A 23,633-nucleotide genomic window follows, 5' to 3' on the forward strand; every position below is an offset into this window, starting at 1 on the left:
TTAGGTCCCTCCTATTCCTGGTAGTAGCAGTAGCAAAGGCGATCAACATACACAGCGTCTGAATGTCTGAATGCGACGTGTGTATCTATGCCATCATCGGCCGGGCAAGCCGCTGCTGCAGCCTTGCAGCCGAAACAATTTTGACGGCTCTAGCAGTCTACCAGTTCCATTTCTTCAGGTTTGGCTGCTGGTAGTAATGGTAGTATGGTAGACTGGCAGTAGAACATCCATATGCATATATCCATCTCTGTGTGAGGCTGAGGCACCGGCAAGGAATGAAAAGGGCACTGTACTTATTACCCGTCGAGGCACAGTGGCGCTGTGCTGGTTGTCGATTCGTGTCGCCGGGCAATGATATGTTCTCATTTCATGGGGTGATGCTGCTGCAGCCGCGTTGCCATGGCAAGAAGCGGATTAACTAGTTCGTTGCCTGAACGAAAACGACGGTGAGAGCAATCCTCACATGGATGGCGTCGACCGGGAGAGGCGCAGGTCGCGTGGTCCGCGAACTACAGGTCTACAGCAACAACAACTCGTGGCGCTGGGGGACTAGCTGGTGTGTGCTGGTGCGTAGTCGTCGCCGCGCAGCGCACGGTCGGTCCTGGGCATTTCGTCGCGGTAGGGGGCGCGGCATCTCAGGGGCGAGATGAGATCTTTATGGGTGGCAGTGGCGGTACGGCCCCGGAGCACGTGATGGCGGAGAGCGGAGAGGAACACTCGCGGTCTCGCACCGGCCAGATTGTTGTTTGCTTGGGTTGGGTACTTGCGTTGCGTACCACCAGGGCGCAGAAAACAAATGGGACAAGATCGCTAGCATACCCGGATGAAGGCGGCTACAGCCTACCGTATGTGAGATCGCACTCTGCTTATGATTTTTTGTGTGGCGTACTTCCCTTTTATTTTTTATATCTAGCAGATAGTTATACTCCATTCTCTCCAAAATATAGCTCTTGTTTCAAAAGAGAGCACTCTCTCTAACTTGGAATGTAATCGTTTTTAGGCTTGTGCGTAGGTATTAAGGCCATGTTTCTTTTAGCCTATGATTATTATAATCTAGATTATTAAACCAGATTACTGTAAGCTGGATTATAATAAACTGACATAGAATAAGCTGTGAGTTGTTTGTTTGTCTAGATTATTGGAGGCATGGATTATTGGGTTTGAAAGGCTAAAGTCTATAATGCCCTCAGCTATCTATTCGGTTGATGGTATAGGTGGGTAATTTTTCTCAATTATGTAGGGGTAGTGGGTCTTTAGCCACTCAATAATCTGAAAAAAGCTCCTCTAGAGCAGCTTATTAGATTATAATAATCTGGCTTATAGATTATAATAATTTGCTATAATAATCTATTTGTTTGTTTCAGCTTACTCCTAATAAGCTAGATTATAATAATTCTAAACTGAATCAAACAGGGCATAAGAAAAGTAGTAAGAAGACCATACTATCCTATATAGGGTCTGTTCGGCAGTCGTGACTGTGGCTGTGGCGCAGCCAACAACAACAGTGCCGCAAGCATCAGTGTAACGTGCGACTGTTGTATTTGCAGCGCGGTCTTCTGAACACACCCATAATTATTCCTAAGGATCAATTAGTAATTTAGTATGCACTGCTAGGAACTTAGTGGTGCCAACCTATTTGCTGTCATCTTCGCACACACGCGTGTGATGCATTGGCGCCAGAAATTGAAGATGCAAGAGCTAGGGTTAAACACATTAAAAACTCACTAACTAATCACAGGAGATGAACAAATCAAAATTTGAAGTACTAGGCAGCAAAACCATATGCGCGGTAATATAAATGAGAGGGGACTACATATATATTTATTGACAAATTTTTTCCTAAAAATTTAACAGATGTAATTATAGTATAATTGTAGTGTAATTACACTGTAACTTATATGTAATTACACTGTAACTTGCATGTAACTACAGTGTAACTTATATGTAAGTTTCACATAATTTTGAATTGTTAGATCTATTACAAGATTTGTTTTGGTGAGGAAGAAAACAAATTATAGCACACGCATATGTGAAAGAATTTGTTCCCACGACCACCATTTTATCGAAATAACATGTTACAGAGAGATTTTTAAAAATTACATACAAGTTACACTATAGTTACAGTGTAATTACATGTAAGTTACAGTGTAATTACACTAAAATTGTACTGTAATTACATCTGTCAAATTTTTGAGGAAAATTTTGTCGACAAATATATAGCAAAATCGAAATGAGAGATAGTAAAAAAAAATCACTACTCATAATGGCACATCACATCAATAATAGTTAATCTATCGTCTTCTATTTAGATTATGCAATGTATGAGTAAGAATTTAATTGAAGGCACAAATCGGTTGTTCAATTTTTTCAAAGAAATGAAACACAACTCTTAAGTTTACTATCCTTACAATATTCACACCAGAGTAATACTTAATCACAAACTAATATTAGCAAACTGATCCAACAACCAAACTAAAGTCTATATATAACAAAAATGAAAAAAAATACTTGTTATTTCGTTAACAAAAAATCAAAGAAGTAATGTTTATGAACATGTCAATAATCAGCTCTCTTTGAAGGTAAATAATTAATTTGATGAAAAAAGTTTTTCTCAACAAAGTAATAGTCATAAAAAAAGCAATATGATCAACACAAGCATAGCTAAAAAGTTTAGAACAATCCGTAGTACCAAGACGAAAGATGATGACATACCCATTTAAATTTGCTAACTAAATACATCAAATATTGAGTATCCATAATAAACTAGTAAACAAAGAAAGCGCAATATACTAAAAACACAAATATGAATTACACGAAAACAAATAAACTCAACTTTTCTTTTTCCAATGAAGTGAACTCAAAGTCACCCTGACCAGACCGACCCTGACCCATCCAAGGAAACCGTCGGTCGGTCTCATCAGACACGCCCGGTGCACCAAACACGGAAGAAAAACCTTTCCTCTTTCCACGGTTCTCCCTCCCTCCCTCCCCGATCCACTCCTCCCACTCCGCCCGCCGCCCGCCGCCCGCCGCTTGCACCACCGCCAAAAAAGAAGAAATCCATCGCCCATGCAACCCTCCGTGCCCGCCGGGCCGGCCGCGACCGCCGCCTTGCCGCTCGCCGTCTTCCCCAAGGACACCCGCCCGCTCCCCTGCCTCCTCCTCTCCTGTCTCCTGCTGCTCCTTCTCCTCCACCTCCTCTCCTCCCCTTCGTCGTCGTCGTCGCCGCCGCCGCCACCGTCTCCGCCGCACCACGTCCCGCTCCCCGTCGACGCGTCCTCCGCCGGGCCGGCGCCGCCGTCGCTCGCATTCCTCCTCACCGGCTCGGCGGGCGACGCCGACCGCCTCCTCCGGCTGCTCCTCGCCACCTACCACCCCCGCAACCTCTACCTCCTCCTCCTCGACGGCGCCGCGTCCGCGGGGGACCGGGCGCGGCTCGCCCGCCAGGCGCGGGCTGGCCCTGGCCGCGCCAATGTCCACGTCGTCGGCGACCCCGGGTTCGCCAACCCACGTGGCGCGTCCACGCTCGCCGCCACGCTGCACGGCGCCTCCTTGCTGCTGCGGGTAGGCCAGGACTGGGACTGGTTCGTGCACCTCGACGCTGGTGACTACCCGCTCGTCACTCCTGATGGTGATTCCTCTCTCCACCTATTTGGGTACCTTACCTTTGTGTATATGATAAGTATCTGTCGTCGTTGAGGTGTTCGAGCTAGATCTAAACTTTTCGGTAAAATATAAAAGTGATAATCTTGCTAACTTTTCACTATAGATTGTTATTGTTTAATGAATGGGGTATTTTTTTGTAGACAGGTTTCTGTGAATCGATAGGTAAAAGAATGACCAATCAGACTACTACTAGACAATAAATACTACTCCCTCCGTTTCAGGTTATAAGACTTTCTAACATTGCTCACATTCATATAGATGTTAATGAATCTAGGCACACATATATGTCTAGATTCATTAACATATATATGAATGTGGGCAATGCTAGAAAGTTTTATAATATGAAACGGAGTAAGTATCTCTGAAGACCATCTTCAATGCATTAGAATGGTTAAAAAGTTGTTTCATTGAAGGAATTAAAATCCTGTTATCACATTAGGAAAAGTAATATATTTGATTTTGTGGCATTCCATGGAATAAATTCTTGATTAATCGATCAGTAGATATTTCTCACACATATTCATCCAAAAAACAAACTGTGACCACATCTGTTTGATGCCAGAAGCATGTGGAACTTGGTTTTCTACACTGAAGCCAACTCCTTTGAGGTCTGAAATGGAATGGTATTATTTTGGCAGCATGACAAGCCTTTGAACTTGCTACTGATTTTTGCTTTCCCGCCATACAAACCATATGGCCTTGGTTCTAAAAATATTTTGGACGAAAGAGTACAAGCTTGGCATGCTGATCTAATCTGGCTTCAACAGAAAATCATGACGATGTGATCTAAATTAGTGAATCCTTTGCATTATAACAGCATGGATAACTATTTCTTATGGAACTTGAGAATAATAATAAAAAAACTTTACTAATCTTTGCCTCCTGTTTAGGCTGTTAGAGTTTCCTCAGTGTGTTTCATGTTCATTGTACTTGCTTATTGAATTCGAAGTTCACTTTCTGCACTGTTCCTAAAGAGACTTAGATAAACTTGTGCCCTACAGAAATTGCTTGGTTATGTAATGGTAGAACAGAACGGACACAAATACCTCTATGTTGTGCTTATACCATTTTATTTCTCTGGAAACTATGGACATTTTGTGAAACAAGGTGCTCTTCTATGGGGCACAGCACTCTTTATCCGACCTAACTTTGAATTGTTGGCAGATCTACTACATGTTTTATCATATATACCAAAGGATCTCAACTTCATCCAGCATACCAGTTATATCGGTTGGAGGGAGTAAGGACATACGATCATTCTGAATTTCTTTAGTTTTAATTCAAACTTGGGAATTCAAGTTCTTGACTTTGTATGTTTGTTCAGGTCAAGACAGATAAGACCGATTGTTGTTGATCCTGGTCTATATCTCTCATCCAGGACTGATATATTTTATGCCACTCAAAAACGTGAACTGCCAAATGCTTATAAACTATTTACAGGTAAGGGGTTAATGCGCTTCAGTATTTATTAGAAGATCATCCCATAAATCATTATATAATGATAGGGGACATAGAATAATTTGTCTTATAGTGCTAATGATGATGCAATACCCAGTTGATGGAAAATTGTGAAACGTCTTTATCATATGTCGGTTTAATGGACTAGTTTCCCTTTTAGTTATTGACAGATGGTTTGAAATTATTAGATAACATATGGCTATCCATATAAATAGTGTACTTATACTATTCAATTCTCTTACTTTGGTTGACATTTTATTGGGCTCATTATACTTGGCATCCCATTTGTTATCTGATGATTTGTAAAACATAGGCACTTCTTTCGGTACAACTCCGATGACATTTAACTCTGCCTGCCCTGCCTGAACAAGAGCTTTGCAGAATTCTAATGTCTTGCTCATGAAATAGGCTGGAAAAAATATGTATTGTTTTGAAATGAATCCATTTTTATATAGAATGGCATTGAATTCACTATACATCTTGATTACACCTTATGTTAATGTCTTTTTTACCTAACTATTTAATTGATTGGAAGACACTGAAGAAGTATTTAATTGTACCTATTGTTCCAATGCAGGTTCTTCATCTGTTATCCTTTCTCGGAAATTTATCGAATACTGTATCATCGGTACGGATAATCTACCAAGAACCATGCTAATGTACTATACTAACATGCCCTTGCCACACAGGAAGTATTTCCAGACAGTTCTTTGCAACTCCCCTGAGTTTAACAGGACTGTTGTTAACCATGACCTACACTATTCAAAATGGGACTCATCTTCGAAAAAAGAGCCCCTTCTACTGACCCTGGATGATGTAGAGAATATGACTCAAAGCGGCGTAGCATTTGGAACAAGATTTTCCATGGACGATCCTGTTCTTAACCACATTGATGAGGAGATTTTACACCGGCAACCTGAAGAACCAGCCCCAGGGGGATGGTGCATAGGTGTTGGGGATGCTAGTCCATGTTCTGTTTCAGGTAACCCGGATGTTCTTAGACCTGGGCCTGCAGCTATGAAACTTGCCAAGCTTCTTGCACAAAGATTGACTTACCGTAACTTCTATTCGCAGCAATGTATATGGGATTAATGGAACATGATTGTATCTCTGGAAACTACCAATTTGATCATCTATATTTAACTCGTACTGTGGTGCTTCTTTGTCTATCCTGTGTGGCTTAGCAGTCCTGTCAGTTTGTTCTTGGTACCTATAGCAAGCACAGATTCACAATAATCCATTTTGCCCAAATTTCCCAAGTATAATCACGTTTTCCACTACCTCTTACCTATCTGAGCTAGTGGCTTTCAGTTAAAAAAAATTAGGATTAGGAGTCCATGTATAATCAACAAGGTAGTAATATTATTTGTACCTTACACTATTTATAATTCACTTAGTTTCAGGCAACTAAGAATGAACTCATACACAAATTTTGGAGATAAATGAAGGAATCACAAATTAACAACGAACATAGACACGGGATATAGGATAGATCAGGCACGTGCACATAATTAAGTAGTTTCAGTTGACCTTCAGGCCTGCCTCATCAACTCCAGAGCCGCCTCGACGTCCGCGCAGACGCTGACCCCGCGGCGGCTGAGGCCGACGCTGCCGGAGAAGACGTTGAAGCACTCGAGCTCCGACGTGGTGCCCGCGACGCGCCGCAGCTGGTCTTCCATTCCCAGCTCAACGAACAGCGCCACGTATCGCTTGTCCGACCGCATCATGGCGACGGCGAGCTCGATGGTGTACCGGCGGATCCGCGGCACCACCATGGACGGCCGGCTGTACTCCCTCAGGACCTGCACCATCGTCTTCGCCAGCGCCGCGTCCGTCACCCTCGCCGCGGCGAGGCTCGCGCGGAGCTCCTCCGGCTCCATGAACCGGAGCATCTGCGCCGCGAGGCCCAGGAAGATGTTGAGCACCTTGCCCTTCTCGGCCATGATTGTCCTCAGCACCTTGGTGGCGCCGGCGGCGACTCCTCTCAGCGGAAGCCGCCACTCGTCGCCGGCGTAGGTGCACAGGTTGCGGAGGATCCTCGCGGCGCCGACGATGACGACGGGGTCGCTCATCGCCTCGACGAGCCGTTCAACTCCGCCGCCGCAAGCCGTCATGATGGCGCCGCAGTTCCTCCGGCTGTCGAGGGCCAGCATCGCCAGCGCCTCGCCGGCCTCCACACGGACCGCGTCGGCCGGCCGGTCTCCGACCGCCTCCGTCGCCGGCAAGAACATCGCCACCAGCTCGCTCACCACGCCACCCGTCCTGCCGATCATCTCCCTCGCCTCCTCGTCCATGGTGAGGCTCGTCAGGGTCTCGATCGCCAGCTGGTGCAGCTCGCTCCAGGCCTTCCCGTCGCGCTGCTGCAGCACATCCCTGACGTTGCTCACCGTGAACACGATGCCGGAGAGCTCCCTCCGGAGGAGCTTGCCGGTGGTGCCCGTCGTGCTAGCCAGCCTCTTCACCACGCGGAGCGACTGCTTCACCGCCATGAGGTTCGTGTCGGTGGGCGCGGCCGTCGCAGGTGCACTGGCGATGCTCGAGTAGGAGATGATCTTGTCGAGGAGTCCCTTCGTCTTGCCGATCTTGTCGCAGATGTCGTGGTCGTGCGCCAGCTTGTTGAGGATGGAGAGGCCGAGGAGGTTGAGCTCGTCGAGGTCGGCGTAGAGCAGCGACGCGACGGACTCGATGGCGCCGGGGATGCCGGTGACGCGGAGAGCATTGAGCTTCCCCTCGGTGAGCATGGAGACGACCACCGCGGCCGACCGGCGGACGCCCTTCTCCGACGAGTTCTTCCAGCTGAGCATCTCGATGAGCCGCTCGGTGACCGGCGCCGACGTGCCGATCCTGCGCAGCGTGGCGTCGGCGAAGCGGTCGGACTCGGCGAGCGCGACGAGGACGGAGGCGCCGAGCCGCTGCTCGTCGTAGGAGCCGGCGGTGAGCAGGTCGTCGGCGTAGGACACGAGGTCCATGTGCAGGCCGTCGAAGATGCTGCCGTTGAGGCAGCGGGAGTAGGAATCGTAGAAGAAGCGGCGGACGGCCACCGCGCCGCACGCGCCGGCGAGGTGGCACTCCTTGGCGACGCGCTCGATCAGGCGGCGGTGCCCCACCCGCCACTGCCACAGCGCCTTCTCGACGAGGAACAGCAGCGCCTCGGCGAGCGCGAGGCCGTAGAAGATGTCGAGCGCCGAGCTCCGGTTGGTCCGCGCGTCGGCGCTGCCGCCGTAGCGCTGGTGGACGAGGCGGACGAGCGAGAGCGCGACGCACGCGGACGCGGACAGCAGCTGCATCCAGTAGAACACGAGGCCGGCCGCCGACGACACCGGCGACCGCCACGTCGCCTCGTGCTGCCACTCCAGCTCGTGGCTGCGGCCCAGGATGCGGGCGCCCTCCACCACCAGCAGCACGGTGATGCACCAGAAGTCGGTGCGCCCGAGCGTGATGGCGAAGCCGCCGAGCAGCACCACCGTCGCCCAGATGAACCCCAGCGTGCCGAGCCTGCTCGCCGCCTTCTCGAGGACGGCGAGCTGCAGGGCCAGCACCGTGAGACGCCGCTCCGGCGGCGCCGCGTCGCCGTCGTCGTCGTCGTCGACGCCCGCGCGGATGTTCGGCGTCATTATGGCCTTCTGCGGCTCGAACAGCGTCGGCAGCTGGTCCGGGATTTGGACGAGCACGCTCCGGCTAGACATGCTAGCGCGGCGATCCATCTCTGCGAATTCGTGTGCGTTTTAGCAAGAGGTCACTCACTGATCACTGACTTTTGCTTGCTGCGTGTGCTCTGGATTGGCGATCGCGCGCACGGTATTTATAGGCTTGGAATGCAGATGCAGCCAAGCAAAGTACTACGGATTTTGTACGATGTACGGGTGTGTGTGTGTGTGCACACTACTGGATATTAATCCCAGCAAATGGGAATCTGCAACGAAACGCACGTTGCGAATTTGTTTGTTTCTTGTGTGCATGGAAGACTCTGTTTTTGGGGCTTCAGAGATGGGAGTCTGCGTGTCTTCTTTTTTTCTTGTTAGGAGAAGATGTTGCTGTGCAAGGCAAATTAGGCAATGTAGGGGAAGAGTAGCTGCCGCCCTGAGGTTTGGACGTGAACAGCTAGCGTCAATATAGCATGTAGCTCAATCATGGTCTAATGATCACCAGGCTGTCCTCTCTGGTGATGCGTGATATCTTGCAGCTCATAAACTTCATACTCGAGTCACGCCGCGGTTGTGATCAGATAAGAGTACTCATCCTTGGTGATCACCAAGCTTGCTGATCTCTGCTCCAACGAGGTGCAATTTTGTCACGTGATCACGCCTCTGTTGCGTGCTTGTGTTGTGAGGTGTGGTTGGTTAATGTCTGTTGCATAGCCTTATAAGTTATACTGCTTTGCAAATTGAGACGATGTTATTCACCATGCGTCCTTGCCTTGTCATTCAGTCAAGGTTATTACTTCTTCCGTTTCCTCCGTTTTACATTGTTTCACAATGTAAGATTCCGAATCTTACATTATGAAATGGAGGGAGTAATAACTTATGATGGTTCATGGTTTGAAATATTTACAAATACCCTTCGAAAAAGCTACGAAAGATGAATACATTATAATCAACTAATAACTGTGATGACGTTCTTGTGCACCCGAAGTCCCGAACTAGGGACCTAACCCGAACTCCGGGTATATGCGCACTGCAATGAATAAGCTATCTTATTTACAGGATTCTTTTCACTATATACGCTGATTTGTATAACGAAGAGAATACTAGGAACCAAAAATATATATAACTGTAATGCAGCATTGAAACATTTCTTTTCCATCCCATGTATACCTTCCCAAACCCAAAGGACAGGTGCATCCCATTTAAAAGACTGGGTTGCATCACACATTTTTCATGTCCAGACTATCCGATTCATCCGTCTTTTAAGCTCCAGCATTGAACGGAAACTTCTGGGGCTTGCGCAGTCTAACCCTCAATTCTCGGTCCGGACTGCCTTTTCTTCCCATTGCCCGATCGTTCTAATGACAGGGAAATTTTCGCCACAAACCGGGGAAGTTGATTACTTTGATCTCTGACTAGAGCAAACCGTTTTATGTTAGTTCATTCTCAAATGTGGAAAGTCGAGAATCTGATAGAACAGAGAACATCTGCGTCTCCACAAAAAGCTGCAAACACAAGTTTCGTTTCATTAGAGTCGAGAATTTGCATGAATAACAGAAAAGAAGGGAAGATGATTAGATGAAAAACACAGACAATACAGCTCTGGCATCCTTACAAAATTCGTTTCATTGAGAAATTTCTATACTGAGACCTGTTCATATACTAATACTCTTGTTATGTCCCTCCACCCTTCTGGTTTCTTTTATTTTTTTTAAAAAAGGTCAGTGACCTAGGTTTTCTTTTAGCAGTGATCTAGGACAAGGAACAGAAAAGAGTTAAAAGTGCAGACAATATTAACATCTTTTGAAAGCTCTATCTCATCAACAGGACCTACGATGTGGAGAAAGACTGGCATGCCTCTAGAAGTATACTACAGGTTTGCCATCCAAGGGTTCATGAACAACTTATAAATTTCTATTAATTTCGTAAAAACGTAACTCAACTACAAATACCTTTACAAATGGTCGGTCCTTTGAGGGGAATGAATCGATAAAACTGTCTTTTAGAAGCAACGAAACCTGATAAGATAGAAGAAATATCATTGACTGGATTTATGCTGTTTTCAATAATTAAAGTGCAAACCAGTGTTCATATTGCTAACCCTGTCATTATTTGACTGTACATTGGTGATGGTATGAGATGGCAGGTCAGAACAAAGCGACTCCAGATAGGATCTCATGACGTTCAAGAACTGCCAAGCTGCCTCAGCCTGTAATGAAATCCAAACTAGTTGTAATACATGGGAAATATTTCGAGCCATCTTTATCCTTCAATAAAATCTAACATGAAGGATCAACAAGTTTTACATGATCAAGATCTGCAAAGGGAAAAATCCAAGGGAACAGGCACCAAACAGGATTGATCCCTATTCCAAATTTTATAAATAATATTACTACCTGAACTTCATTGCATTTGTAAATTGGATGTCTCTTAGCCAGGGCATTCTCACATGAAAGTCTAGCATGAATTGGACTGAGATCAGAAACAAGTTCTTTGAATCGTGGAAGTTGAGGTAATGAGCATGCCTTCACCTGCGCATTTTCAGTATAGTTGCTAACAGTTAGTGGCTATGAATCTTTTCCTGCAAAAAGTCATAACAGCAGCACGTATGCTTTGCTTGCACCAGTAAAATATCACAAAATCAACATGATCAGCCCAGGAGTTCCATCATGCAACAGTAGACGTACTATGTACCCTGGAAGTATAAACCTTGAAGCCCTGGTCTCATAGACTCGCACAAAACATTTTTGTTCTTTGAAAATCAGAATGTATACGGAACTAGCAATTCCCGTTTGGCAGAGCATGCATATGGAACTTGTGATTCCTGATTGGGTGTAGTGAAATGTCACCAAGACACCAATGGGTAAAATCAATTCCAACTTACTCCTATTGATATTGTTCACTTAAATTACTCCAACTGACATGCTGACATGTTAGCTAGGCATAGAGCAAGAATAAATTATTCACTTTTGACAAAAAAAAAGCATTTATTCCCAAGATATTTTAAATTACAGGAAAAATATGATGCACTTACCTGATCTTTATCTACATTGATTCTGACAATACTTGATGCTTTCATCTTAATATCAGGGGGTTTATGTTGGACACCAGCCTGTAGGAGAGAACACGTCCATCAGCTAATATGCACAAACAATCAGAACATGGTGAAGATCGGTAACATGCACAAATTGGCAATTGCGGTCAGTGATGACTCCTTGAAAGAGCATGACCAATAAGTGTGCTTAAAAGAACATTCAGAACTTACAATGAAAGGGACGGGAGCATCAAGAAAATCCACCAATTTTCTTGGTAGAACCTGAAAAGCAGTTGTTTGACTTCAGAGCAGAATAGGAACATGAGATATATGAATGAGCTACAAATCTATCACTCTTTTAGGGTATTAGTCCAATGTTCAAAGCATGTATAGAATCTAGACATCAATACATCTGTTTCAGAGAAAGCAAATGCCTACGGTCGGATGACAAATGCAAATAGAGAAAAGACAGTCCAACAGTTAAAATACCGCTCTTATGTACAGACTATTTATACACTACATTAAAAGTTGCATCTTTCACAATTTATTTAGTTATTACTAAGTTGCACACAGCATTTAGGAGCACAATGAGTCCATGCGAGTGCATTTAAACTGGGTTTGAAAAGCCCAAGTTTTATTAAAACACAAACTCTACAAAGGCCATACCCTCTTGATACTAGTTGTCTACTTCAACTACCAATTCATATTCTCCAAAATCAAAAGTTGAAATCTAAAACAGAAGGACAATAGCCACGTATATTTTAGCATCAAAGGCAATATGATATTTTCACTAATTTATAGAAAGTTATTCAGTTACAAAGAAGACGGATCCTGCATGATTACATCATAATGATAAGGTATGATAAACATGAGAAAAAAAAGGAGCAAAACTGAGCCACCAAAAAAAGGTAGAATCAGTCAGATCAAAGCCCAGGCCCCCATGGGGCCACTCAAACAAAACTGAAATTACCGATATGATATTAAAAAGTACATAATTGAACAGAAACCTGAAACTTACAGGAAAGAGTATGATAGAACTTACAGGAAGCAATAAACTCTGCCACTGGAATGGTCTTATCATCGGCATAACTGACAAAACAATAGCTGACAGTACACCCTGCAGTTAAGCATTTAAGGGAGGTGCTGGAATCAGCAGGAAGCATAAGAGGAAACCAGGGCACATAGTTACAAAGCTCAAGCTAACAAGCATACCAGATTTGAGCATATTACCACAATCTGCTTCTCCAACAGAGCAGCAGCAAATAACTCTAGCACCTGCAGTGAAAAACAATTAGTTATTTTTATGCAAACTGAGCATAGAAGCTTACGTAGGGACAGACAAACAGACTGCTATATTGAGTTTAATAATAGCAACGGAGGACTATTTTGCCGATGTAATTTAATGTGCTTTGCCCTTATAGAGTGAATTGTGCTATTTCTACTTAGGCTTCGCCCTTTCTTTAAGAAGAAAATAATAGCCCATAGGAATGCTTGTTAGCTTGTGGATGATGTCAAGGAAGAAACCCTAGTGTGGAAGACAGCGGGGGTTATTCAACCATGTAATAACGAGAATCACTGATTAGAGTTCGCCTCCGGGCCTGTAACTTTTTTCGTTCAGCTCACAGGATGAGGGCCTAGCCAACATCCAATTCGACAGTTTACTGTCATTGTAAGCTATCTGTATTGTTTCATTACCTTTCTTTCTTAATGAAATTGGTCGACCGAATCTTTCGGCCGACCCGGCAAAAAATAGCCCATAGGAATTACCATGCATTGGAATAACGATCTAACTATGCGTCCTAGATAGACAGACTTTCTATATATATATACTCAAATACACTCTATATTTGCTACACCACCAAACCAAAATCTACATAAGATACGTACTACTCAAATTAAACAAACAACCTAAAAACAAGAGGAAAGACAGTATGGAGCTCTCATTCCCCGCTCACCAGTCTACGATTGGCTCGACTTCTTTTGAGCTATGAGAAATGCTTAGGGGAGCACCTTCTTTTTTTCTGGGATCTCTTTGTAGCCAAGGAGATCTATGAAGCCTAGCGGAAAGCTTGATAAGGCCTATTTAGTGTATTTTCCCACCCAACCACTCGCAGGTTAATGAAGGCAGCAGAAAAGGGGAAAAAATAACAGAGATACAACTTCATTATTATACTTACTACTACAAGCTTACCCTGTTACAAGATGGCTAGTTTAAAAATGGGGGAATACAGCACAAAAAAATGGAGCCACATAGGTAAAAACTTAGAGCAGAAAGTACAACATACACTTTCGAGAGACAAAGCACGACAAATTGTAGCTGTAGTCCATATCGATAATGCGATAGCTTCTTCTGCAGCCGCCAAACGGGCATTGACCTAATAATAAAATTTCATGGTTAGGGAAGCTGGGGGCATTGTGCTTCAAAACAAATCTCTAAAGACCACACATTCACCTCAGTTTTTTCTACTGAAGTCAAACCATTGTCTGAAATTGTGTCTCCTAACCCCAATAAAGACAATCCAGGCCGGGAGTATTTAACAGGTTGCAGATGTTCAAGGGGGTGGAAAACAAGTTCACCTCCACGAGGTGGCAGAGCAAGAGCATGGTAGCCACAAACAATCTGCAGAGGTTCATTGTTGTGTACCTATTTTATTTTTTTTTTTAAAAAAAGAAGTCTATTATTAGAACAAGGGCCAACAGATGCCTTTTGTCAAGCTTGAACGTGTCAGACAAACCTTAGCCCATCCCATAACTTTTTCATCATCAACAACTATTTCTTGCTTCATATTTAGTTCTTCTTCTTCATCTGACCCAACACCTTTCACAGAACTGTCAGAAACCACGGCATAATTAATGAGTAAGGTAAATAGCATGAAAAAACTAGACATAATATAGTAGTTTTACAGGAAAGACCACATGATTTCAGACATCCAGCAGATCTGGTGAGTGATGACCATAATTTGCACTCGACAACTGCAGAATCTATGTTTTTTCTTCTAATTATCAGGGTTACCTGTGTAAAGACTCCATGCTCTGTGCACGCATGATTCTTCTGGAGATAGGCGAATGTGTGGAGAGAAGATCTGGGGAAGTATGTCCATTCTCATAAGTATAACTTGTTCTTCCAAAGCTATCACAACGGGATCCCAAGTTCTCTGATATACAATCCTCATATTGTTGGAAACTATGCCTGCCTTCCTTCTCGAGTTCTCTTATGTAACTAGAATCTGAAGTCTCACTAGCCGACATACTTTCAGGAGAATTAGGCTCCCAACTCCTGAACAAATATGAAGGAATCTCTCCCTCTGATGGAAGTCCTGATGAAGAGATGAGACCTGATATACTGTTGACAGGTACAGCATATTCTGTCCAATCATTGTAAGAAAGCTCATTTGCGGATTCAAAATCCTCCCCATTTACTTGACTTTGCTCTTTCATAGAGCGGGGGATTGGTTCTGCCAGAGCAATTTCACTAGCAAACTGTGTTATCCTGTCAAGCCTCTCCTGAGCAATTATGCTGTTCATACAAACAACACCATACACTATTGGTTAGCAGAGAATTGAGGGAGCACAGACTAGCCATTTTATACATAACATTGTTCTTAGGCCAGATAAATCAAAGCAATCTTGAAACTTAGTAAAGATAGCCAACCTGTTTAGCATCTCATAATGCAGCTCAAAAAAGGGCACTTTTGTGAGTAAACAGTAACATCGTGGTGCAGAAACCAAGAAACGACTTGGCTTGTAGGAAGTAGGGTTTAGTGGTGAAACCATGCCTAGTATACCCGGTGCTCTCTGAACTATTTCCTGGACATGCAGACAAACACCATATAGTGGTGCATTATCTGATACCTGGTGTCGTGAACAACAATCAACAATAAGAAGGGTAAATAGATGATTATCTGAATGCTAACATCCAGGAATATTAGAAAAGAATAAACAAACTAACCTTCATGGAGAAAATAAAAGACAGGTCATCTCGACACAGATGTTCCTGTATAAAATTTGTTATAGTTAGATAGTACTTTGAAAGAAAGCACATTAGAGTCAAGTTAGATAGTAATGCAATCTCCACAAGAGTATTCATATTTATAGTGGAGACATGACAACTGCCCCCTGATTATCCATTGACCACCAAAATTTAGACTGAATTTTAAAACGAATTTTGAACAACCATTTACTATATCTTTCTACAGACTAGCAAAACAGTCGACTGCAAATACCAGGAGATTTCCCATATCCTGCTACAACTAGTCTCACCTGCCCAAATACCACTTCATTCAGATCACTCATTGATGGAGTCCTCTCTATTAAGCGGGCCTGGAAATTTGAAATTAAAAAATCAATATATATATTTACAGCAGAAAATACATATCCCAATAAGAATAGAAGGAAAAATGAAAAGACCATTTTTTTTGTTGGTTAACACTAACAATACCTAACACTACTTAGTATTCCAATACTCCACAGAAAATTATCGAAACAATTTAACTAATTTTTTTAGTCCGAGTCAAATGAAAAGAATCAAGTCCTAGGACTATAAAAAGTATCAGCAAGTAAACAATTTCAGATAATCATTTGCTTATCACAATTGTTAGAAAATAGAACAGCATTATTATGCCAAAAAGAAGTGTGTACCACTAACACTAACAAGTATCATTATGCATTCCTCAGGTTCCGGCAAAGAAGTACAACAAACAAAATTCATTTTACCCTTAACTGAATCTTCCTCTCAGACCTCCTTTTAATGAAACAAAGCTAGATAATCAACATGCAACCATAGTACTACTAAATAATTTTTGCAGACACAAGATATCAAAACCAATTGATATGTTTCAGGAAAAAAAATCAACCGATGGACAAAAATCCAAAAATATAGAAGAGATGAATCATGACTCCATGTTCAAACACCCAGATGAATGATAGATATCTTCACTCAAATTTGAATTACTTAGAAAACAACATATGCCAGAAGTAAAATTTCTGTCACATTAGAGACAGTTCTACTCAACTAAGAAAACCAAAGGGCAATTCATTATAAATCCAATATGTACAGTACAAATTCAGCGAGAAAAAAAAAACTAAGTTAGCTGACCTTTACACCCTCGGGAAAACAGAATGACGGCAAATCAATTTCCCTAATTTCCGCTTTCTTTCCAGGTGGATACTTGAAAAGAATCTGCAAGTAAATTGCTCTTTGATCATCTTTTAGGTCTAGAGACCAAGTCCAACAGTCTAAATCAGGATAGAATCTTGGGATGTGCCATATAAACAAGATAGACGTTTTCAGAGTTCATGAAACTAGAGTTATGTGCACAAGCAGAAGAATTCCATGTTTTTTTTTTCAAAGAAGCACACCTGTGGTTCCATGGTTGGTATAGGTCCATGATATTGAATTTTTCTAAGATCTACAATCTCCGAGTGTTCTACATTAGATTCCCAAGCTTTCTTCTTTGCAAATGCATCCTCAATGACTCCAACATTTGCATAAGAATGAAGTCCGACTACGAAAAAATGTTCAAAGAGTGTTGTTGGTTCCTTATACTGCTTATTGTCCTGCAGAAAAAAGAAGAGTAAATAACCAGCGTAGTAACAAGGGGAAGTTCACATTGAATACAAACCAAAATAATGCAACAGAAACTAACATGGGCACTAGCGCACTGCAATACAAAAGGCAGATCTCTGTGGTTCTAAGGGAAGTACTTTTGTACTTGAGACATGTTTGATACTTGTAGATCAAAATATTAGAGGTACTATGGTGTGTGAATTTGCTCTGGGGATCACACTCTCAAATAATACCAGGTTCACCGGGTTATGATTCATGAGAACATCAGAATGCATCAACTACTTCGCTACAAGTATGAAAATTCATATTGCACCATTGCGGTATTAGCAATTTGATCGTTTTCTTTAACAATATAGCTGTTGAGCAATGATTCCGTTGTTGAAATGCATACAACACATAGTAAGATAGGTGGAAGCATTAGAGCTCATTGTCTGCTGCTGTTTTCTACTATCTGATTGCGTGGACCTGCCCATTTCTACTTGACCTCGAAGACTAAAGCTATTTGATTGATTTAGCACTTTTGTTCTCAGTTATCAATTCAAATAGGTTTTCAGTCACTCCTAAGCAAAAGTTGCAAATAAAATGCAAGAATATCATAAGCAGGATTGAGTGAAACAGGAGAGTTTTATACCCGTGACTTGGATTGGATTTGATACCACTGCCGCTTCTGATGCGCCATAGCTTCAAAGTTCACTGTCGTACGCAGCAGCTGCTCCCTGGGGCTCCTCTCGCCGCCGCCTCCACTTCCAATTGGCCCCCATTTCCACGCCCGCTGCATCTGCTGCCGGAAACGCTGGAAGCTGCCGGTGCGCACGTGCCGCGCCTGATGCTTGATCTGTGACAGCGGCGACGACGACGAGGTCGACGTGCCCGATAGAACCGGCGACGACGGCGCCGAAGAGATCCTCGACTTCGTCTCCTCCCTCGCTGGCGATCCTTCCCCCAACTGCGCGGCCATGGAATTCTCCTGCTCCTCCGCCCCCCTCGCACGCTGCTCCGATCGCAAAACCGACGGCGACGCGGCGCTTCCCGTATCCACACTTCCCGACTCCTCTCGCGGTTCAGAAACCGACGGCGACTCATCCCCGCCGTAGGCCTCCACTTCCCCTGCGCCCGCGGCCGCCGGCTCGTCGCCGGCCAGCGTCCTCGACGCTGATGGCGAAGAGGACTCGGTGGTGGCCTCGCCGTCTGGCCGCGCCACTGCCACCGGCGACTCCGTGGCAGTCGACGACCCCTCCACTGCATCCTCAAACATCCCCGCCCCCCGCGGCGACACCTCCGGCTGCCCCGGCGGCTCCGGCTCCGGCGCCGGCGAGGCGGTCTCGCCGGAGAGTTCCATGCACGCACGAGACCGGAGCAAGTGGGAATTGGAATTCGTAGGCTTCGCCTTGTGTTGTGGATGAAATATTAATGCCAAATTGCCAAGAATCAAACCCAACGGAAGGGGAAGAGAAGAGGACGAGATCGTAGAGAGAATAATAATAATAAATGATAAATACAGAACAAAAATTAAATAATAAAAAATAAAAGTCGATATCTCGATAGAGAAAAAACTGAAAATAAAAAATTGGAGCCCGACGGAAAGGCTACTGCCAAACGGCGGCACGTCAGCACGTGGTCAGCGGGGCAGGCACATGGGACCCACCTGGCAGTAATGTTCTCGTAGGTAGGAGTATATCCCACTGACATGCGGGCCCGGCGCTTTTCAGTTCCGCGTGTGCGTTTGCTTGGCCTTTTCCCGGGGATGGGAAGTGTGAATTCGTCGGTCATAAGTAAATAATCGCTTTCTATGGGCTTTTTCGCAAAAACATGGACTAACATTCCAGTCCTTTCCATTTCCTGTTTATTACAAATACGTGCTTGACTTGATGCATGCGCAGGCGCGCAGCAAGGGCGAAAGGCTCAGTATATTGGAAATTAATTGAGGGCGAAAGTGCAAATACAGGGCGCATCACGTGGAGTATAACGTCTACACCAAACCAAAGCGACCAATACGATACGCGTATTTTCAGTTGGCCCCCGGTTGGTTGGTGTGTAGGCGCGATCGCCGGTCAACGTCACGGCCTCACGGGTGGGAGACGGAAGAAGGTTCGAGCCGCCGCCGGCCAGTGGCAGGCAAACTTCTCTTCTCTTCTTTTCTTCGCGTCGGCCGCCCAATCGCCATATGGTCCACGGCCTCGAAGCAGTTCATGGTCCAGCCCCCGCACGCGTGGCAGATTTGCAGGCAGCAGCAACACGTACTTCCTTCATCTCGTAAAAAATAAATCTATTACTGAATATGATATATTTTATTATAATAAATTTAAATAAAGATATATCCAGATTTATAATCCTCACATCTAATATTATATTGGTTTCTTATGGGACGGAGGGAGTATGCCCATGAGGCCGGCGTTTCAACGCTCTCTCGGAGTACAGCAAACGGCAAGAGGAAGTAAAGGGCCACGCCTGATTTGTCTCATCAAGGCTTTCAGAAACTTGAAGAGTTTCAGTTAAAAAGTAAAACTGTATTGACAAAGCAACAGGTTTCAGCGCAGGTAAAAACTAGAAAGATTAGCAAAGCAAGCGGCCGGTGGCATATGCCTGAAGAATCTGTTAGTTTGTTTGTTGTGGACTATCTCGGCATCTCGCCATGAGCAACTGGACAATAGCTATGTTTGTGTGATGATGTAACTGAACCTGAAACCAGTGTGCCGCTCGCATCTTGCTTGTGTAATTTTTCAGTGGTCCCAAATGGATGAATTGACGGTAACAAAGCGTAAGATGAGCAGCCACATGCATTTCTTTTGTTCTAAACTCAGTAGTAGGTACTAACTACCACATGATAATTACAGTATACGATTCTGAAAACATCATCCATATGTTGGTACTTGGTACTCCCTCCGTTTCACAATGTAAGTCATTCTATCATTTCCCACATTCATATTGATGTTAATAAATCTAGACATATATATCTATCTAGATTCATTAACATCAATATGAATATGAAAAATGTTAGAATGATTTACATTGTGAACGGAGGAAGTGGGAACTAATAAGGTGAAACCAAAAAATATATATCAGTCAGTTGCACAGCAAAAGTTGTTAGTCGATTGCCACGACAAACGTTAACCAATGCATCTAGTGCAACTTGTGATCCCCTACGTGATTGAAACAATCACAAGTCACATTGTTTCTGCAAGGTAAATCGATCCGGGAAACACCGCAACACAATGGTTCTATCTTGTTTCTTTACTTTCTAATAGGTTTCTATTTCACTCCACTTATCTATTTAACTGTGTCACTCCAATTCTGCATCAACCCGGTGATATTTAACAACATATTTGGTTCACTATCACTGCATAAAAAATTACTTGTTTTTTAACTAAATTTCACATTGGACCCCATTTTATTACCCTAGTTGCACAATGTACTATGGGCCTATCAAACTTTTTACTTAGCACCATCTAACCTTGCCAAAACATAGTAGTTTGGACCAAGGGGTAGTGGGGTAATGCTTGAGTTGCTACCATGGCTATTTCACCCAGGGAGGAGAATGAGGTAAGCACTGAGCGCAAGGGGATTAGAGCCAATGGGTCCTAGACTCCTAGTGCCTTGCATTGAGAGGTCCGTGGCAACTGTATAGCCGATTCGCATGGCTAGGCAAAATCGATTCAGAAAGCAACAAGTTTGATGCTTACGTTATGGATGGAGGCAACAAAAATTGATGATTCAGATAGTCGTAGTTATAAGTCTGTGTCAGTTTCGAATGTTTCAGTGTAGCCATGTTCTGTCGCCCACCGGAGTTGAGGACGACCACCACCGCCCTGTGCTTGCTCCCTTCTAGATCAGGTTCCCATGGTAACCGCCTCCTCTTGTGATCTCAACCACTCGTGGCCCGGGCCGCACAACTGATGGAAATGCTTGGAAGGGACATGGCGGGAGATAACAGAGACAGAAAGAGGGAGAGCAATGGCGTCGTCGTGTCTCTGATGGCCTATCGGACTTGGAGAGGATGAGGGGGTGGTGTTGAGTAAAACAAATAGTAATTTTAAGTGGTCCAAAGTGAAAATCTTGGCTAAGACATGATCCAAGCTATAACAAGGGTAAAAATATATGGCCCCAACTGCAATTTTACTCTTTTAATTTTAAAACATCGTACTTATGCAGTATCTTAGCAAAACTATTTTCGGTTAATGGAAACCGATATGGCACTTCGTCATAGTAAGATCATTGTTGCTCATCTCTATCAGTATTCACAAGCTTCGCATCTTTATCAATATTCACAAACCAACGAGCAATTCCTGTCTTGCACTGTTATATTATTATCCATGCATTGGATTAGAAACAAGGAGCAAAACTCCCTGATGGTTCTCTTAAATCAAAACATTAATAATTACAAACAGGCAGATCTGAACTAAAAATTCATTCAGATTTAACCTTGAGCCTCACACCGTTACAAAACGGAGGGAGTAGTATTCACAAGCCGCGTAGCGGTTCCACTGTTTACAACGTTGTGTACACTACATACATCGGAGTACTGAATCACAAGACCACAAAGCAAAAATTGGCTGATGGTTCTCTTAAATCAAAACTAATTCAGGCCATAGCTAAATAAGACTCTGCTGCATCACTCAGTGATGTCCACTTCACCACTCTGACCTCGCCGGACGCATCTCCGGTGAAGACGACGCCGCGCGACCTGACGGATATCGTCCTGACCTCGTCGTCGCAGATAATATCCCCTCTCTTCTTCAGCGACGGGAGATCGTAGACACGGACAACGCCATCGCCGCGGGAGACAAGCAGCACGGGCTTCTCGTCGGCGTCGTACGTTCCGTCCATGGAAACGACCCGTTCGTCTTCCTTGTGGGTGTAGTGCACCTCGAGGTCGAGGTCGTCGTGATCAGGCTTCCACTGCCAGACCTTCACGGTGCCATCGTCGGACGAGGAGAGCAAGAACCGCTCCCAGCAGAGCAATGCGGTGACCGTCGACGAGTGGCCGGCGAAGCTGTAGATGCAGCGGTGGGTGTCGAGGTCCCAGACCCTGATGCTGCCGTCTGTTGAGCCGGAGTAGAGCGCGCCCTTGCCCTGCGCGAGCGACACGACGGCCTTGTAGTGGCCGGTGAGCGCGGCGACCTCGTCGAACGATTGCTGTTCTTGGTTCATCCTCCACATGAACACGGCACCGTCCTCCGCGCCGGCGAAGAGGTGGTCCTCGTCCTCGGCTAGCATGGCGGTGATCTGCGACGCGGGCCCTCGCAGCCGGAGCTCCTTGCCGGTCCCCGTGTGGATCGCCTTGACGGCGCCGCGCACGCCGGCGAGGACCCACGGGCCCATGGCGATCAGCTTGTGCACCTCCCCTTCTTGCATCTCCTCGACGCGGACGCACTGCCCGGTGCTGCAGTCCCAGGCGCGCACCGTGCTGTCCAGGCTGCCGGAGAACAGCTTGTCCGACCCTTCCGGCAGCGCGAAGCCGGTGACCGCCTTGGCGTGACCCTTGAGCCGCGCGACGCCGCAGAAGCCGTCGCCGACGCACCACGCGCCGCCGCCGCATCGGCGCTTGGCAGGCGTTTCCGGCGGCGCCTCAACCTGCCGCTTCGCCGGCTGAACCGGAGGAGCCCTACCCTTGCCATCCGAATTCGCGGCGACGCAGGACGGGTTGACCCACGTGTTGCTGCGCGTGTTGACGGCGGCGATCGGCGGCGCCGGATCAGGCGCGTCGGTGTGGAGGAATCGGCAGGGGTTCCGGCTGCACCTGCCGGACTTCCAGTAGTGGCAAACCTTCGGCGGCGCTGGCGGCGTGTTCCAGCAACCAGGTTTGCCGCGGCGCGGCTGAGGAGGGGCGGCGGGAGGAAGGGGAAGGAGCTGCACCGCCGCCATCGTCGTGGTTGGGACTTGGGAGAGTGGCGGATCGGCGATTGATCTCACAAGAGATGGCCAGATGGGCCGTCCGCTTATATCGGTTGAACGGGCCAGTCCGACTCGGACTCGTTTAGTGGGCTGCACCGCCATAGACTACCCAAGCCACTCAAATAGTACGATTTTCTGACTGAATTGATCGGGATTGAATTTCAAAATATCCATAATTTGCCTTAATTAAACTAAATAAACGCGTCTATCTAACTCGGCAGTGAATAGGTTACACTGGAGATATGGTTAGTTGGACACAAATTTTGGACCGTATTCATGAGGGCCCATGCACCCTTGCTTGTTTTAAATGGGCCGGTATCAGATAGAGCTCTAATCTGTTGTAATTGTAATCTAATCATATTAAATCCTTAGT

The 23,633-nt window shown here is 45.2% G+C and overlaps 3 protein-coding genes across 3 annotated transcripts; 1 reads left to right on the top strand and 2 right to left on the bottom strand.

Moving 5' to 3' along the window:
- Positions 1–2,938: 2,938 nt before the first annotated feature.
- Positions 2,939–6,293, top strand: LOC107280458 (beta-glucuronosyltransferase GlcAT14A-like). The gene is made up of 4 exons (XM_015776122.3): positions 2,939–3,631; positions 4,831–4,906; positions 4,991–5,106; positions 5,702–6,293. Exons 1-4 carry the CDS (start codon positions 3,070–3,072, stop codon positions 6,214–6,216), a joined length of 1,269 nt encoding a protein of 422 aa, XP_015631608.1. The 5' UTR covers positions 2,939–3,069; the 3' UTR covers positions 6,217–6,293.
- A 173-nt stretch (positions 6,294–6,466) lies between these two features.
- LOC4331602 (uncharacterized) lies at positions 6,467–18,791 on the bottom strand. The gene is made up of 16 exons (XM_066308277.1): positions 18,000–18,791; positions 17,161–17,358; positions 16,898–16,981; positions 16,063–16,122; positions 15,752–15,796; positions 15,455–15,654; positions 14,816–15,319; positions 14,538–14,631; positions 14,088–14,177; positions 13,015–13,077; positions 12,845–12,919; positions 12,034–12,084; positions 11,165–11,299; positions 10,870–10,977; positions 10,721–10,786; positions 6,467–8,351 (listed from the first exon to the last, which is right to left on the bottom strand). The coding sequence occupies exons 1-16, from the start codon at positions 18,705–18,707 to the stop codon at positions 6,657–6,659; spliced, it is 4,176 nt and encodes a 1,391-aa protein (XP_066164374.1). The 5' UTR covers positions 18,708–18,791; the 3' UTR covers positions 6,467–6,656.
- A 2,897-nt stretch (positions 18,792–21,688) lies between these two features.
- Positions 21,689–23,278, bottom strand: LOC4331603 (zinc finger CCCH domain-containing protein 48). The gene has a single exon (XM_015773831.3). It carries the CDS (start codon positions 23,228–23,230, stop codon positions 21,947–21,949), a length of 1,284 nt encoding a protein of 427 aa, XP_015629317.1. The 5' UTR covers positions 23,231–23,278; the 3' UTR covers positions 21,689–21,946.
- Between the last annotated feature and the right edge of the window lie 355 nt (positions 23,279–23,633).

Source organism: Oryza sativa, chromosome 3 (assembly GCF_034140825.1).
Source record: "Oryza sativa Japonica Group chromosome 3, ASM3414082v1".
NCBI lineage: Eukaryota > Viridiplantae > Streptophyta > Magnoliopsida > Poales > Poaceae > Oryza > Oryza sativa.

Bases quoted from the DNA above. Each gene is read 5' to 3' on its own strand.
- LOC4331602 (XM_066308277.1), bottom strand. From the start codon at position 18,707: ATGGAACTCTCCGGCGAGACCGCCTCGCCGGCGCCGGAGCCGGAGCCG. The intron at 16,982-17,160 runs GTGTGCTTCTTT...ATTTACTTGCAG, and splicing joins TACCAACCATGGAACCACAG to ATTCTTTTCAAGTATCCACC. The intron at 11,300-12,033 runs GTAAGTTCTGAA...GAAAATGCGCAG, and splicing joins ATGCTCCCGTCCCTTTCATT to GTGAAGGCATGCTCATTACC.
- LOC107280458 (XM_015776122.3), top strand. From the start codon at position 3,070: ATGCAACCCTCCGTGCCCGCCGGGCCGGCCGCGACCGCCGCCTTGCCG. The intron at 3,632-4,830 runs GTGATTCCTCTC...AATTGTTGGCAG, and splicing joins CCCGCTCGTCACTCCTGATG to ATCTACTACATGTTTTATCA. The intron at 4,907-4,990 runs GTAAGGACATAC...ATGTTTGTTCAG, and splicing joins AGTTATATCGGTTGGAGGGA to GTCAAGACAGATAAGACCGA.
- LOC4331603 (XM_015773831.3), bottom strand. From the start codon at position 23,230: ATGGCGGCGGTGCAGCTCCTTCCCCTTCCTCCCGCCGCCCCTCCTCAG.